General features: G+C 39.7%; 1 protein-coding gene across 2 annotated transcripts in view; it reads left to right on the plus strand.

The window, feature by feature from the left end:
• Window positions 1-16,812, plus strand: part of lyn (LYN proto-oncogene, Src family tyrosine kinase) — a 105,588-nt gene extending 88,776 nt beyond the window's left edge. For both annotated transcript variants that reach the window (XM_063063808.1, XM_063063800.1), the window contains exons 12-13: window positions 1,401-1,532; window positions 14,410-16,812. In XM_063063808.1, coding sequence (XP_062919878.1) covers window positions 1,401-1,532; window positions 14,410-14,612 — 335 coding nt within the window. In that variant the 3' untranslated portion in view covers window positions 14,613-16,812. The remainder of the gene's footprint in view (window positions 1-1,400; window positions 1,533-14,409) is intronic.
• The last annotated feature ends 800 nt before the right edge of the window (window positions 16,813-17,612 follow it).

Genomic DNA, 17,612 nt, shown 5'->3' on the forward strand with positions numbered 1-17,612 from the left:
CCTCCAAGTGTGGTCTAGCCAGAGATTTATATAGCTGCAACATCATCTCACTGCTCTTGAACTCAATTCCCTTCCAAGGTGCATCACTTCACAATTTTACAGATCACTTCTCCACCCAGCACCACATCCTGTCAATGTCCCATCCTACACTATCCACAACACCACCAAACTTCATGTCATTTGCAAACTTCCTAAACCACCCTTCCACTTTCTCATCTAAGCTACTTACAAAAATCACAAAGCTCAGGGATACTAGGACAGATCCCCGCAGAATACCACTGCTTACTGTCCTCCAAACAAAATGTGCTCCTCCACAGCCACCCACTGCCTTCTGTGGCAAGCCAAAATCTGAATCCTTGCAATCAAGTCTCCCTGAATCCATTGGCTCCCGACTTTCAGAATGATCCTACCATGGAGAACCTTATCAAATGCCCTATTCAAATCCATATACACCACATCCACTGCTCAACCTTCATTATCATGTTTTGTCACTTCCTCAAAGAATTCATTCAGGCTCGTGAGGCACAACCTGCCCCTGACAAAGCCATGCATAAACTGTCAGTCTATGCTTCTCCAAATGCTCATAAATTCTATCTCTAAGAGTGCTCTCCAAATATTTGCCCACCACTGAAGTAAGACTCACTGATCTATAATTCCCAGGATTATCCCTATTACCATTCTTGATAGAGAAAATGTTTTTTTGTAATATGGTACAAACCTAACAATATGCATGTTCCTGAAAGTATACTTCAAAATCAAATTCGAAGTATTCTGGGGTAACAGTTAAATTAACAAGTATAAGAGAAGGAAAAACAGAACAATCTGGAAGGGGCTAAGCAGGAGAGACAGCTTCAATGGAGAGTCTCTTCCCTCGCTTCTTATAACCTGGGATACACCCATCCAGCTCGGGAGACTTACCTACCTCAATGTTTTTCAAAAGTTCCAGCACATCCCCTGTCTTAACGTTGACATGTTTCAGCATATCAGCCTATTCTGCATGGTCATCACATTTGTCAAGGTCCCTCTCACAGAAGCAAAGTATTCATTAAGGACCTCCCCTACTTCCTCCGACTCTGGGCACGTTTCCTCTTGTATCCCTGATCAGTCCTACCCTCACTCTAGTCATCCTCCTATTCATTTAACCCAGGAGTAGTTAAAAGGAAGTACTGAACTACTGGCAGAAGCTACTGTCAATGTCCAATAACCCTAACTTATTCATTTCAATGAACATTCAGGTACTTTGTACTTGGAAACAAAAGGTATTCTGTTAACAAAATACTCATTCATTAAAAATTACTTTGAATATAATTAGCATCCTTGATGATTGTTGACTGTGAAGATACTATATCATCCAGACAGGTGCTTGCAACATAACAAAAGTTGTATACTTTCTGTTTTAGGAGCTAAATTTCCAATTAAGTGGACTGCACCTGAAGCTATAAGCTATGGATCTTTTACAATTAAGTCAGATGTATGGTCATTTGGAATACTCCTGTATGAAATAGTCACCTACGGCAAAATTCCATATCCAGGTAAGAATGTCAACACTAAGCAGTTGTTGTTCACTCTTATAATATTGCTGGACACCATATGATAATTTTCTGGTTGTGAAACTAAATCCAGTGTCAATATTTTTCTCTTGCAAAACTTCTTTGCTTTCCACTTTCTTTTCTCATTTACACTGTAGCTTCCACATGACAGTCCCACTGGTAGATCAAGGTAGTACCCTTACAAAAACCTATAACTGGCTTTGATTAAAGAATACCATTGTTATGTTCTATGCAGTACAAGTGCAGCATTCATATATGAAAATTTCCAGTTGAGATCTTCCATTAACAATCTCACAAATCATGCCTTTGCTCTTGCTCCTCAGTACTGAAGTCAATTATGATACCCCAGATAAGTCTGCACAGATCGAATCAAACCAAACCTGAGTTTGCTGACAGTATATTAGAGCACATAGAATTGTATTAGTGCTGTCTAAGAGCTTTTTATCCATCATTAGATAGGAGGAGATTTTATCAAAAATAAAGTAGCAAAAAGTCAAAATCCATTGCAAACCTTCTGTTGTGACTTCTATAGCGCTTGCTAATAAGCCTGAACAGAAGATAATCCTATAAAATAATTTCAACAAACATTATATGGTTAGCAATGTTTCAAATGGAAGACAACATTTGGGCCATAAGCGTCAGAAGTTGTGTTCAGTGCAAGAGAGTTCAATACAACATAACTAATGCAATTCGAAATAGAACACCCACTGTATATAAAAAAAAATTATTATTATTCTTCACCATGCACCTTGTCCTGGGATTAAAAAAACACTGCCTATTTGCCCTAAGTTTGTAAACCTCCATTAGGTCACTCTCAGCCTCAAATGCATCTATGAGAATAAACCCAGTCTATACGGTTTTTTCTTATAACTACAGCCCTCCATTCCAGGCAAGATTCTAATCATCTGTTATTTTAGTTCACTATCAGAAATTCCCCGCTAACCTTTTCATCTTTGGCTTTATACACTTTTCACCAACACATTATTTAAGTTTGTCAAACAGCATCTTATATTCGTTCTGGGCAATTACAGAAATTTTTAGGGAAAAATCATTTTTTTTCTCAGATTTGCTGTACATTTCCCTTGCTTTTCTCCATGTTATTCCCCTCTGCAATTTAAAACATGCTTGTGTCCTCACTTTTCCATTTTCTCGTGAAGAATCCTTAATCTAAAGCACCAACTCTGTTTCCCTCTCCGTTGTAGTTGTCTCACTTTCTTAGCCTCTTCCAGAATGCTCTATTTTTACAAACATAGATAGAAACATAGAAAATCTACAGCACAATACAAACCCTTTGGCCCACAAAGCTGAGCCTAACATGTCCTTACCTTAGAAATTACCCAGGATTACCCATAGCCCTCTCTTTTTCTAAGCTCCATGTACCTGTCCAGGAGTCTCTAAAAAGACCCTATTGTATCTGCCTCCACCACCAACACCGGCAGCCCATTCCACACATTCACCACTCTCTGCACAAAAAAAAACAACTTACCCATGACATCTCCTCTGTACCTACTTTCAAGCACCTTAAAACTGTGCCCTCTCGTACTAACCACTTCAGCCCTGGGAAAAAGCCTCTGACTATCCACACGATCAATGCCTCTCATCATCTTATACACCTCTATCAGGTCACCTCTCATTCTTCGTTGCTCCAAGCAGAAAAAGGCCGAGTTCACTCAACCTATTCTCAAAAGGCATGCTCCCCAATCCAGGCAACATCCTTGTAAATCTCCTCTGCACCCTTTCTGTGGTTTCCACATCCTTCCTGTAGTGAGGCAACGAGAACTGAACACAGTACTCCAAGTGGGGTCTGACCAGGCTCCTATATAGCTGCAATATTACCTCTCGGCTCCTAAACTCAATCCCACAATTGATGAAGGCCAATGCACTTATGCTTTCTTAACCACAGTGAACCTGCGCAGCAGCTTTGAGTGTCCTATGGTCTTGGACCCCAAGATCCCTCTGATCCTCTACACTGCCAAGAGTCTTGCCATTAATGCTATATTCTGCCATCATATTTGACCTACCAAAATGAACCACCTCACACTTATCTGGGTTGAACGCCATCTGCCACTTCTCAGCCCAGTTTTGCATCCTATCAATGTCCAGCTGCAACCTCTGTCAGCCCTCCACACTATCCATAGCACCCCCAACCTTTGTGTCATCAGCAAATTTACTAACCCATCCCTCCACTTCCTCATCCAGGTCATTTATAAAAATCACAAAGAGTAGGGATCCCAGAACAGACCCCTGAGGTACACCACTGGTCACCAACCTCCATGCAGAATACGACCCGTCTACAACCACTGTGGGCAAGCCAGTTCTGGATCCACAAAGCAATGTCCTTTTGGATTCCATGCCTCCTTACTTTCTCAATAAGCCTTGCATGGGGTACCTTGTCAAATGCTTTGCTGAAACCCATATACACCACATCTAATGCTCTGCCTTCAATGTGTTTATTCACATCCTCAAAAAATTCAATCAGGCTCATAAGGCACGACCTGCCTTTCACAAAGCCATGCTGACTATTCCTAATCATATTATGTCTCTCCAAATGTTCTTACATCCTGCCTCTCGGGATCTTCTCCATCAATTTACCAACCACTGAAGTAAGACTCACCGGTCTATAATTTTATGGGCTATGCGAAGATCATTGCCAGAGACTCAGAAATCTCCTCCCTCGCCTCCCTCAGTAGCCTTGGGCACATGTCATCCGGTCCCAGTAACTTACCCAACCTGATACTTTCCATAAGCTCCAGCACATCCCCTTTCCTAATATCTACATGCTCAATCTTTTCAGTCCGCTACAATTGCCAAGGTCATTTTCTGTAATGAATACTGAAGCAAAATATTCATTAAGTACCTCTGCTATCTCCTCCGGTTCCATAGACACTTTTCCATCGCAATACTTGATTGGTCCTATTCTCTCATGTCTTATCCTCTTGCTCTTCACGTACTTGTAGAATGTCTTGGGGTTTTCCTTAATCTTGTCCACCAAGGCCTTCTCATGGCTCCTTCTGGGTCTCCTAATTTCTTTCATAAGCTCCTTCCTGCTAGCCTTATAATCTTCTAGATCTCTATCATTACCTAGTATTTTGAACCTTTCGTAAGCTCTTCTTTTCCTCTTGACTAGATTTACAACAGCCTTTGTACGCCACGGTTCCTGTACCCTACCTTCCTTTCCCTATCTCATTGGAACATACCTATGCAGAAATCCACACAAATATCCCTTGAATATTTGCCACATTTCTGTCATATGTTTCCCTGAGAACATCTGTTCCCAATTTATGCTTCCAAGTTCCTGCATGATAGCCTCATATTTCTCCTGACTCCAATTAAACTCTTTCCTAACTTCTCTGTTCCTATCCCTCTCCAATGCTATGGTAAAGGAGATAGTGATCACAATTCTATCTCCAAAATGCTCTCCCACTGAGAGACCTGACACCTGACCAGGTTCATTTCCCAATACCAGATCAAGTACAGCTCTTCTCTGTTATTATTACACCTTTCCAGAATCTGTCTCCCTATCTGCTCCTCAATGTCCCTGTTACTATTGGGTGGTCTATAAAAAACACCCAGTAGAGTTATTGACCCCTTGCTGTTGCTAACTTCCACCCACAGAGATTCAGTGGACAATCCCTCCATGTCTTTCTCCTTTTCTGCAGCCGTGACACTATCTCTGATCAGCAGTGCCACACCCCCACCTCTTTTGCCTCCCACACTATCCTTTCTGAAACATCTAAAGCCTGGCACTCAAAGTGACCATTCCTGTCGCTGAGCCATCCAAGTCTCTGTAATGACCACAACATCATAGCTCCAAGTATTGATCCATGCTCTAAGCTCATCTGTTTTGTTCATAATACTCCTTGCAACAAAATAGACACATCTCAAACCATCGGTCTGAGCACGTCACTTTCTATCACCTGCCTATCCTCCCTCTCGCACTGTCAACAAGCTTTCTGTACTTGTGAGCCAATCGCCTCTTCCTCTGCCTTTTCAGCAATCGTAGTTTGAACTCTTCCCCAATAGCTTTAGCAAACCTTGCCGCCAGGATATTGGTCCCCCTGTGATTCAAGTGCAAACCGTCCTTTTTGTACAGGTCACTCCTGCCCCAAAAGAGGTCCTAATGATCCCAAAATCTGAATCCCTGCCCTATGCTCCAATCCCTCAGCCATGCATTTATCCTCCACCTCACTGTTCCTATACTCACTGTCACGTGACACAGGCAGTAATCCTGAGATTACCACCGTTGTGGTCCTGCTTCTCAACTTCCTTCCTAACTCCCTGTAGTATGCTTTCAGGACCTCCTCCCTTTTCCTGCCTATGTCATTGGTACCAATATGTACCACGACCTCTGGCTGTTCTCCTTCCCACTTCAGGGTGTCGTGGACGCGATCAGAAACATCCCAGAGCCTGGCACCTGGGAGGCAAACTACCATCCGTGCTTCTTTCCTGTGTCCACAGAATCGCCTGTCTGACCCCCTAACTATAGAGTACTCTATCACTGCTGCCATCCTCTTCCTTTCCCTGCCCTTCTGAGCAACAGGGCCAGACTCTGTGCCAGAGGCCCCCTTTATATTTGTTAATTCAGTTGCTACCCCAGAGTATTTTGAATTTCCAGGAACATGCCTGCATATTGATAGGTTTCTACTGTTATAAAAATTCTCTGTCACACCCTAGTTGTTTCTGAAAGAATTTGTGTCTTTTTCTTCAAATTAGTGTAATTATCATCTTTATCAGTATAACCTCAACTTCTGCCGGACACACTCTACTAGGGAAGTCTAACTTTACCACTAACACTGTAAAAAATAGTTTCGGGCCAAGCTCAGAGCTGCAATGAACGCAGAATTTTTCAGCCTATAGCAGGGTTTCTCAGAATCATGTGGCTCCAGCACCAGATCAAGCTACAAGTTCCTCAGTCCTTACCAAGCAGTCATTGTGGGATTCCCCAGCACTAGTGATTTCAAATCCTTCTTCTACAGAGAGGAAGGCCTGCTTTTAACATTCAAAGTTCAAAGTCAATTTATTATCAAAGTACATACAGTATGTGCCACCAAATACAACCCTATGGTTTATTTTTTTGCAGGCAATCACAGTAAATACAAAAAACACAATAGAATCAATGAAAGACCACACCCAACCGGGTGAACAACAAGCAATGTGCAAATGAAAATCAACAAACTGCAAACACTGCAAAGAGAAAAAAAAGAAATAATATTAATAAATCAGCAATAAAATTAAGAATGAGATGAAAAATCCTTGAAATTAAGTCCAGTTCAGTGGGAACAGGGATGTGTGAGTGAAGTTATCCCCCCTGGTTCAAGAGCTTGATAGCTGAGGGGTAATAACTGCTCCTGAACCTGGTAGTTCAGGTCTGGGCAGTGGGGGGGTAATTGATGATGGATGCTGCTTTCCTGCCAAAGTGCTCTGTGTAGATGTGCTCAATGGTGGGGAGGGCTTTACTTGTGATAGACTGGGCCGTATCCTCTACTTTTTGTAGGCTGTTCTGTTTGGCGTTTCCATACCAGACTGTGATGCAACCAGTCAGTTTACTCTCCACCACTCATCTATAGAACTTTGTCAAAGTTATAGATGACAAGCTGAATCTTCACAAACTTCTATGAAAGTAGAGGCGCCTTCTTCATATTGGCACTTACATGCAAGACACAGGAGAGATCTACTGATATTATGACACTGAGGAATTTAAAGTTGCTGACCCTCTCCACCTCTGATCCCTGGGTGAGGACTGGCTCAGGAACCTCTGGTTTCCTCCTCCTGAAATCAATAATCTGCTCCTCGGTCTTGCTGACATTGAGTAAGAGTTTGTTGTTGTAGCACTCAGCCAAGTTTTCAATCTCCCTGCAATATGCTGATTCATCACCACCTTTGATTTGGCCAAGACTGTGGTATCATCAACAAGTTAAATATGGCATTGGAGCTGTGTTTAGCCTCACAGTCTTAAGTGTAAAGCGAGTAGAGCAGAGGGAGACGCACACAGCCTTGCTGATGGAGATTGTGAAGGAGATGTTGTCAATCTGACCTGACTGGGGTCTGAAAGTGAGGAAACTGAGGATCCAATTGCACAAGGAGGCTTTGATTTGTTGCGCATCGTTTAGTTTTGTGTGGATGATGGTATTGAATGCCGAGCTGTAGTCAATGAAAATCTTCCTGATGTGAGTAGTTCACATGGTCGGCACAACATTGTGGGCCAAAGGGCCTGTAATGTGCTGTAGATTTCTAAGTTCTGTGTGTGCACCCTTGCTGTCCTGATGTTCCAGGATGGAGTGAAGTGTCAATGAAATGGCGTCTGCTGTTAACCTGTTGTGACTGTAGGCAAGCTGGAGTGGATCCAAGTTGCTCTCAGGCAGGAGTTGGTTTGTATATTTCATCACCAACCTCTCAACCTTACAGTGGATGCAAGTGCTACTGGATATTAGTCATTGAGGCAGGCCACCAGGTTCTTCATAGATGTCAATTGAAGCCTGCTTGAAACAGATGGGTACCTGAAACTGCCGAAGCAAGAGGTTAAAGACATATAATCTAAACTCCTCTGAGATTAATACATCCCCCTATAAGATAATGACCTTCAATAAACTAGATCTTGCATTCTTAGTGTGGCATAGCCACACAGCTAATAGAGCTGCTAAAGACCAGTGGTTCAGCTCAATCCCAACCCGAGGTCATATCTGTGTAGAGTTTGCATAGGTTTCCTGTGCATGCTCCAGATTCCTTCCATGTTGCAAAGATTGGTAGGCTAGTTAGCCACTGTAAATTCCCCCTAGTGTGTAAGTGTATGTTTAGTGATGGTGCTGGGGGATGGGATTCTGATGAGTATACGGGAAGTATGTAAAAAAGAATTAATGTAAACTTTTTTCTTTGTCAGCACAGACACAGTGGACTGAAGGACATTCTTTTCATACTATATCCTTCATGCCTTTGGAATTTTATTCCTGTACAAGTGCAGTTAAATATGTCAATCTATAGAATTGAGACCCTATGTCGGTCGGGGTCAACTACGGATGTTCTGTCCTAGCCGTCCAAGTGTCCATACGCAAGCCAATATGGAGAGCAAGCTGTTGCCCATGTAGCAGGCCATCCCCCTCCACTCAGCGGCAGAGGCTGATACTATGTGGCACCAGTCGTGTTGCAGGAGTTGCCAGTCAGCATCGAAGTCAATGTAGGACTACCTTAGGGACTCCAGCACTAGATTTCTCCTTGGGGTTTACTCCCGAACTCTTCCTCATGAGTGGGTATAGCTGCAAGATAGTGGAGGCTTGAGCTCAGTTTTCCTTCTCCTAGATGAGCTGGCAAGCCCAATCTGCCTGAAGCGACTGGTTTTAAGCCACCTTTGCCCCTTCTCCTGTCAGTAGAACTGGTTCTACTGTGCTTAGAAGCTAAACCACATGTTTAGAGAAAATGTTACCATCAAGTAAGTGGGGGAAATGGGACTCCTGGGGATGTTCTGAGAACTAGAATAAGCTGAATTCCCGTTTTGTTATGAGAAGTAAACAAACATAGGAAAACAATATCTTTCAAAATGATTGGGGTATTTTGAGACAGTTTCTTTCTTAATCACTTGTAACTAAATTTTGAAAAAATATGAAATGACTTAAAGTTACATGCTCCTTTAATTCCTTAAGCCTAACAACTGGACAAGCCTCCAATTGAAAAAGTAGTGCATTATTTCATGCTTGATGTCTAATCTTCTTTTCTCTTTCTCCTATGATGTATTGAAATCCTTCCCATGGATGAACACCAAATTTATTTTTTATTGTTTTACAATTGCATATATTTTTGTGAAACATTGTATTTGATTCCAAGGCAATTAATGAAAAGTTGTTTCAGAATTGCCCTGGGTTATTTTCTATTTAACACAAGCATTGATATTCAGTGAACTAAAGCTCCATCAATTGCCACAAGATCACCAACAACCTGTTTTACTCTTCTGTTCTTGGTATTAGTGCTATGATCTACTTCAGTAAAATTTCAACAGAATCTAGGTTAATTCACACTTTTTTTTAAAACAAAAGACCTTCCTGGAACTGAGCTTCTTTGGAGCGTTTTTAAAAATGTTTCATTTTTTGCTGCTCAAGTATAAAATGCAGCATACGTAGCAGGGATCAGAAATACCCGAGGGCCTCAGGAAGCAGGCATCAGAAGTACTGGAGAGACAACATAGTCGGCATGTGGAATCACAGCATAAAGATCACTTACACACAGCAACCACCAGAATAATGCAAATTGGTTTAAAAAAACTTGTCATCTAAGATTTCCATTTTTTTCAATCCTTCATCCTACTACACAGCCAAATTTCAAGCAATCATTTATTCATAAGAATAGCATTTTCATATAATTTTCTTTGGTTTTGTTCTGATCTTCTAAAGATCTTATGGAACCAATCATTTATGTAGTAATCCCTTCGCATTCTGAATCAAGTTTATATTGACAGAACCCACATCAGTAAATTTCCACAATATATTTCATAGAAACAAAGAAAACCTACAGCACAATACAGGCCCTTCGCCCACAAAGCTATGCCGAACATGTCCTTACCTTAAAAATTACTTAGGGTTACCCATAGCCCTCTATTTTTCTGAGCTCCATGTACCTATCCAGGAGTCTCTTAAAAGACCCTGTCATATCTGCCTCCACCACCATTGCCGGCAGCCCATTCCACGCACTCACCACTCTCTGTGTAAAAAAACTTACCCCTGACATCTCCTCTGAACCTACTCCCAAGCACCTTAAAATTGTGCTCTTTCCTGTTAGCCATTTCAGCCCTGAGAAAAAGCCTCTGACTATCCACATGACCAATGCCTCTCGTCATCTAATACACCTCTATCAGGTCACCGGTCATCCTCTGTCGCTCCAAGGAAAGAAAGCAGAGTTCACTCAACCGATTCTCATAAGGCATGCTCCCCAATCCAGGCAACATCCTTGTAAATCTCCTCTGCACCCTTTCTATTGTTTCCACGTCCTTCTTGTAGTGAGGTGACCAGAATTGAGCACAGTACTCCAAGTGGGGTCTGACCAGAGTCCTATATAGCTGCAACAATACCTCTCAACTACTAAGCTCAATCCCACAACTGATGAAGGCCAATGCAGCGAATGCCTTCTTAACCAGAGTCAACCAGCACAGCAGCTTTGAGTGTCCTATGGACTCAGACCCCAAGATCCCGCTGATCCGCCACACTACCAAGTCTTAACATTAATACTATATTATTTTTCCAATTTTATTATTAATTTTACATAAGAGTACAAAAATATACATTATAAAGGCTCCTTACCCTATATTCATACAAATTAATTTGTAACATTGAAATATAGTAATTTTATTATATTAAAAAAATCTAACCCACTACCAAGACCGAAGCGGATTAGTAAAGATAAAAAGGAAAAAAAAAAATTAGTCATCATCTGTGCTTTAACAGCAAATCAAAGGTTTTGAAAATAATTCAAAAAAGGTCCCCATAATGCTTGAAAGTCTTGGCTAGATTCAGAGATTGAACATCGAATCTTCTCTAAATTTAAACGTGACATCACATCACGTAGCCATTGAGCGTGAATAGGAGGGGCCGCATCTTTCCATTTAAGCAAGAGCGTCCTTCTGGCCGTAAGAGAAATAAAAACCAAAATGTGCAAGTCAGATGGCTCCAAAATAATATCCTTTCCTCAAATAATACCAAATAAAGCAGTCAAAGGATTAGGCTCAAAGTTTACTTTGAAAAGTATTGAGAAAGTTTGAAATACTTCTTTCCAATATTTTCCAAGACTCAGACATGTCCAAAATATATGAATGAGTGAAGCTTCTCCATTATTACATTTATCACAATACGGCAATATATCTAAATTAAAAACGAGAGAACTTATCCTTGGTCATATGGGCCCTATGGACCACTTTAAATTGTAGGACAGAGTGGCGAGCACATAATGATGAAGTGTTGACCAATTAAAAAATTTGATTCCAAGTTTCCTCACAAGCTGAAGTCTGTAAATCTTGCTCCCAAAGATTTTTAATTTTATGTAAAGGAACACTTCTCATTCCCAACAGTATATTATAAATATTAGATATAGATCCATTATAAAAAGATTTCAAATTAAAAATTACATCTAATAGATTCTTATCAGGACTTTTAGGAAATGTACTTATTTGAGACCGTAAAAAATCTCTTTTCTGTCATCGTATTTGACCTACCAAATGCACCACCTCACACTTATCTGGGTTGAATTCCATCTGCCACTTCTCAGCACAGTTTTGCATCCTAGTGATGTCCCGCTGTAACCTCTGACAGCCCTCCACACTATCCGCAATACCCCCAACCTTTGTGTCATCAGCAAATTTACTAACCCATCCCTCCACTTCTTCATCAAGATCATTTATAAAATAATCACAAAGAGCAGGGATCCCAGAACAGATCCCTGAGGCACACCACTGGTCACTGACCTCCATGCAGAATATGACCCATCTACAACCACTCTTTGCCTTCTGTGGGCAAGCCAGTTCTGAATCCACAAAGCAATGACCCCTTGGATTCCATGCCTCCTTACTTTCTCAATAAACCTTGCATGGGGTACCTTGTCAAATGCCTTGCTGAAATCCATATACACTACATCTTCTGCTCTACCTTCATCAATGTGGTTATTCACATCCTCAAAAAATTCAATCAGGCTCATAAGGTGCAACCTGCCTTTCACAAAGCTATGCTGTCTATTCCTAATCATATTATGCCTCTCCAAATGTTCATAAATCCTGCCTCTCAGGATCTTCTCCATCAACTTACCAATCATTTCCTGCCATCAAATACAATATTATTTCAAATGTATCCAGCTGTTATTTTAAATAATAACATTTTGAAATGAATTGAATCGACTTTATTACTTACATCCTTCATATACATGAGTAAAAATCTTTACATTACATCTCTTTTCAAATGAGCAATTATAGTAATTTATAATAAATATTATATACAACAGGACAGTCAATATAACATAGAAATACAGTTGCATCAGAATGAGTTAATCAGTCTGATGGCCTGGTGGAAGAAGCTGCCCTGGGTCCTGTTGGTCCTGGCTTTTGTGCTGCAGTACCGTTTCCCGGATGGTAGCAGCTGGAACAGTTTGTGGTTGGGGTGACTCGGGTCCCCAATGATCCTTCAGGCCCTTTTTACACACCTGTCTTTGTAAATGTCCTGAATAGTGGGAAGTTCACATCTACAGATGCACTGGGCTGTCTGCACCACTCCCTGCAGAGTCCCGTGGAGGCAGAATGCTCTCAATCGTGTCCCAAAAGAAAGTCCTTAGAATTTGGGGGGGCCCCATACCAAACTTCTTCAACCAGCTGAGGTGAAAGAGGAGCTATTGTGCCTTTTTCACCACACAGACATTATGTACAGACCACATGAGATTTTTATTTTAACATATAGTGCACATCATCTTGTTGAATACATCATAGTACTCTTCTGTATATTTGATAATAACTTTTACTATTTCTGCATATCTATGTTTTGTTTAGATTATTGATAATTTTCCTGTACTGGTGAAGGGTCTTGGCCTGAAATGTTGACCATTTACGTTTTTTGATAGTTACTACCTGGCCTGCTGAGTTCCTCCAGCATTTTGTGCGTGTGTTGATCATTGATAATTTTGCCTGGTTTGTTTAGTGAGCTCATTCTTTTTTTTATAATTACCTCATGACTTTAGCTCCTCAGATGAAGCAAACAGACTGAGAGAAACAGACAAAGAGAAAAGCAAAGTTAACCTTTTGGTCAACTGACTTCATCAAAATTTAAAATGAGAAAAGTAAAGCTATTTTAAATTGCAGAAAGAGGAAGTAGTAGAGATACAAGAAGGGATTTATTTTTACACTGCACTTACTCTCTTTCATTAGCTGCTCTTCTGAGCAATATCACATAACTTGTGTTCCTCACTCTCTAGCCCACTGCTTATGTATGTGAGGCCTCAGTGTGAATAGTGTACAGCTTGCTATGGTTTTGTATTTGCTGCATCCCCCTTGAACATGAAGAACATCATGTATAGTTTCATACTTCCTTATGATATAGATGGAAGCCATTCAGGACACTGAGTTCATGCCAGAATAAGAACTGAGGAAAGTCTGATTCTGGGTGTACAACTTACCCCATTTTTAACAACTTGGCTTCATGCTTTTCATAAGGAAACTGTTCTGACAGCAAAGTCCTAATTGAGGGAAAGCTGGAGTGTTAGAGAATTAAGTCAAGAACTTGCACACCAATATTTCCTTTGGGCTCAGGATTTTGAGAGGCACTTTTTCTGATCCCAACAGTTTCCCTGGCAGAGAAGAGATCACTGCTGTTCTTTTGCATTTCTTGATCTACCTTGACACCGTAACCAGTGCTCATTCCAAAAAGGCATCACTGCCTTGGGGTAATCTTCTGGAGAAGTAAAATTTAAAACTGGTGCAACAAAGGATATGGTGTGTCCTTAGTCCTGTCGCCTGGTTTCCAAAGGCAAAACCTAATCTTTTTATTTTAAGTACAACTACATAAAATGGAGCGAGCACTTATTAAACTACATATATTGTTGCAGATTGCTATATAGTATATGTTTTTTAAAATCATCTGAGGTAAAATATGCAGCCAATATCATAAATTTTTGATTGTTAACTATCTGATCCTGGACCCATCTACCTGTGCTTTTTCTGAATAACACGCACAACTTTAGAAGTTCTACTACATGAGTAATATTTGAACTGTTATCACTCAGGCACTTCAATGGACATTGGATTTATTTTGTGTCTTAATGTTTATCAGAAGCAAACTTATTGATGCTTTTAATTATATTTTTAAATCTGACATTGTCTAAGAAAAATTACTTTTCTTTCATCTAGGCATGTCCAACACAGAAGTTGTAAACGCTATTGGGCGTGGTTATCGTATGCCACGACCTGAAGAATGTCCACAGGAGCTTTATGATGTCATGAAGGATTGTTGGAAAAACAGCGCTGAAGACCGTCCGACATTTGAATACCTGAAAGGACTGCTCGAAGACTTTTACACAGCCACAGAGGGGCAATACCAGCAGCAACCATAGAAGAAATTAAAATGGAAAAATCAAATTAGCAGATTAAACCTGTATATCACAATTCTACATGAAGAAGCCACCTATGATGATTTTGAGGATCACCGGCATTATTTTGGAGAAATGCAGAGAAGTTGACCTATGACCCTCATCTCTAAATCCAATGGTCTGATTATTAACAAATCGCTTTTATGGGCATTTGCTGTGCACGTTCACTCCTGCACAGTTCACTCCTGCAATTGCTGCAACAGTGACTACATTTGAAAAGCAATTCATTGTCTGTGAAACATTTATGAAAATCCTGAAGTTCAAAACAGCACTATGTATATAGCCTTTCTTTCTTCCTTGAGCAAACAGAATGTTAGGCAACATCAACAAAATAAGACCACACCCACTCGCACTATCTCTTCTATGCAAAACTTAATCTAGGCTGGTATGAAGGCTGACTGCTCTGAAGAGCAATGGATGGAAGCAGAAGTTGTATCAACATGTTCTGAAATTCATTTATGAAAACAGTGCCAGTTGCAAATAAATTTCTAATGCAAGATGGCTAGCCGGGTGGGGGTATAGTGAACTCCAGGTGATTGATATTTAATCTTTGATCCTAATCACTACACAGCTCTCCCATGATACCCACATGGTACTTCACAGAAACAGAGAAGTCCTGCAGATATGTCTCAAATTTGGACCTAGCTGGATGAGTGATACACAGTAGCCAAAGGTGGCTCGTGGGTACTTTAACTGTCAGTGGAAGTTTGCCAGTACTTCATTCATAATAGTTGTTATACCTTATCCCAGGGTGTCCCAACCTGGGATTCATGGACCCCTTGCTTAATCATATTGGTCCATGGCATAAAAAAGGTTGGGAACCCTGCCTTATGCCAACAACTAAAAATGGGGCACTCATGGCTCATAAATGTGTAAAGTCAGCAGGCCTTTCCAATTTAGGAAATAAATATTGTAATAAAAACTGATATGATAGAGGAAAGTTTTACTAGTAATCATTGCCATATCTAGAAATAATCAATTAAAAGCAACGACAATCGTCAGTTTGACGATTCCAGAAGATTCAGGTATATTTCAGAACTTATTTTCTGTAATTCTATTCATTTATAATTTGGCTATCCAAATGAATCAAAAGCTGTTCTGTTTACACAGACTTTGTAATATTCAACAAAGCATTCTATTTAACCTGCAATTACTGACTAACTAAGAATACAGAAAGTGTGAGGCAAATATGAGGATTGTTTTTATGGTATTAGTATGCTGAGTCGTGTATTTAAAAGAAAAAGACAGATCTTGTTTTTAAAAAAAAGTAAAGAGGTAGCACCTCCATTCCTGATTTTATTGGAGTGAAAATGTTGATTTCTCCACATGGCACCTATTAAAAAGGTATCATTTAAGAAATGTTACTGCATATAGATTTTATAATTGTGTGATGAGCAAAGTCCTCAAATAGTACAACAATAAATCCAAACTCTGATAGAAAAAAAAATAAATCACATTGACTATAGTACAGAGGGTGAATTGCCTATGCATTACATTTATAAAAGATTTTGTATTATTCACTAATTCCATCTGTCTCCGCTACTAACCATTCTCCTCAAGATTAGGATATATAAACTTTCAAAAGATAACATCCTGGAATTTAAAGTCCAGCTCTACATTTCAGAAATGAATTGGGTCAGATTCTTTACAATGTAAAATGTTCGTGTCAGGTTAGGTGAAAAAAAAAAATCACTCCAAAAAGCCTGTTCAATATTTCCATTATATAAATGTCTATGGAATTGAGATGAATTGTGAAACAAATGTGCATTTTTCAATCCAGTGAACTTCCAGAGAAAAAAAAAATGTGTAAGGTGTCTCTGGATTTATATGAAGAGAAAACGTAGCCTTTTCCGTTCCAGACGAACTGAAATACCATTTTCATGTATCGGGTATAGCAAAAGACTTTTAATGAAACTGTTAATTCTTATATTGTAAATGTGCAATAGTTTGTAATGCTTTCTTTATTTTCCTGTTGTGCAAAAACCAATAAATTATAAATTTGTAACATGGACAATGGATATAATAAAGGCATCTGCCCAAGTATTTTTAGTATACTTCCTGGCAAAATACAACTTGTATTTTCAAAAAAATTTATATATTTAAAAAGTCTTATAAATAAATTAGGACGTTTCCACTTGTCCAAAGAGGATAAATAACAGTGATTCAATATAATACAGTATTTTAAATAGTCAGATTGATTAATTCAGACCTATGACATGAAATTTGTTGTTTTGCAGGAGCAGTACAGTGCAAAGTTCCATAAATTACGAAAAATAAATGCCACAATTAAAGGAATAATGAGGTTGTGTTTGTGGGTTAGTAGATCATTCAGAAATTTTATGGTAGAGAGAAAGAAGCTGTTTCTGAAATGTTTGTTCCAGAAGTGAATATCAATTGGACGAAACTTAAATTAGTCCACATACTGAGCATGCACAGAGCTTGCAAAATCAATCAATAACAACTTATCACAATGTCCAAGCCAAAGGCTGAGGTGACCAATGAGCCGAAGTAGTCTGTAAAGTTGGTAGCGTGCAAGATTGACATTACGGGTAGCAAGTGATGTCGCAAATTATAATCACTATCGTTCAATACCAGTCCCTTTTTTTAAAAAAAATTACAGAAGTCTTTTTAAATTCCAGCTTCAGAAAAATCATGTTTAAAGAATTATAAATCCATAACCTATCTGTGGAGTGAAGCAAGTCACCTAACCTTGAAGACTATAAATTGCTTGTAACTAGTCTAATATCGAAAAGTTACAAGAAACACACCCCATCAAAGTATGCCATGTTTTAAATGTTGCAGACAGGAAGTGTGGATGTTTTCCACCTAGCACAAATGTTAGCAGTACTTATCGGAATGTGGTGGCTGAAGTTTTCTTTAAATTCATTCAAGGAATGTGAGCTTCGCAGGTTGAGTCAGGATGCAAGCTTTCTTCTTGAACTGCTGCAGTCCTTGAGGGCCATT

This window comes from Mobula hypostoma, chromosome 1 (genome assembly GCF_963921235.1).
Source record: "Mobula hypostoma chromosome 1, sMobHyp1.1, whole genome shotgun sequence".
NCBI lineage: Eukaryota > Metazoa > Chordata > Chondrichthyes > Myliobatiformes > Myliobatidae > Mobula > Mobula hypostoma.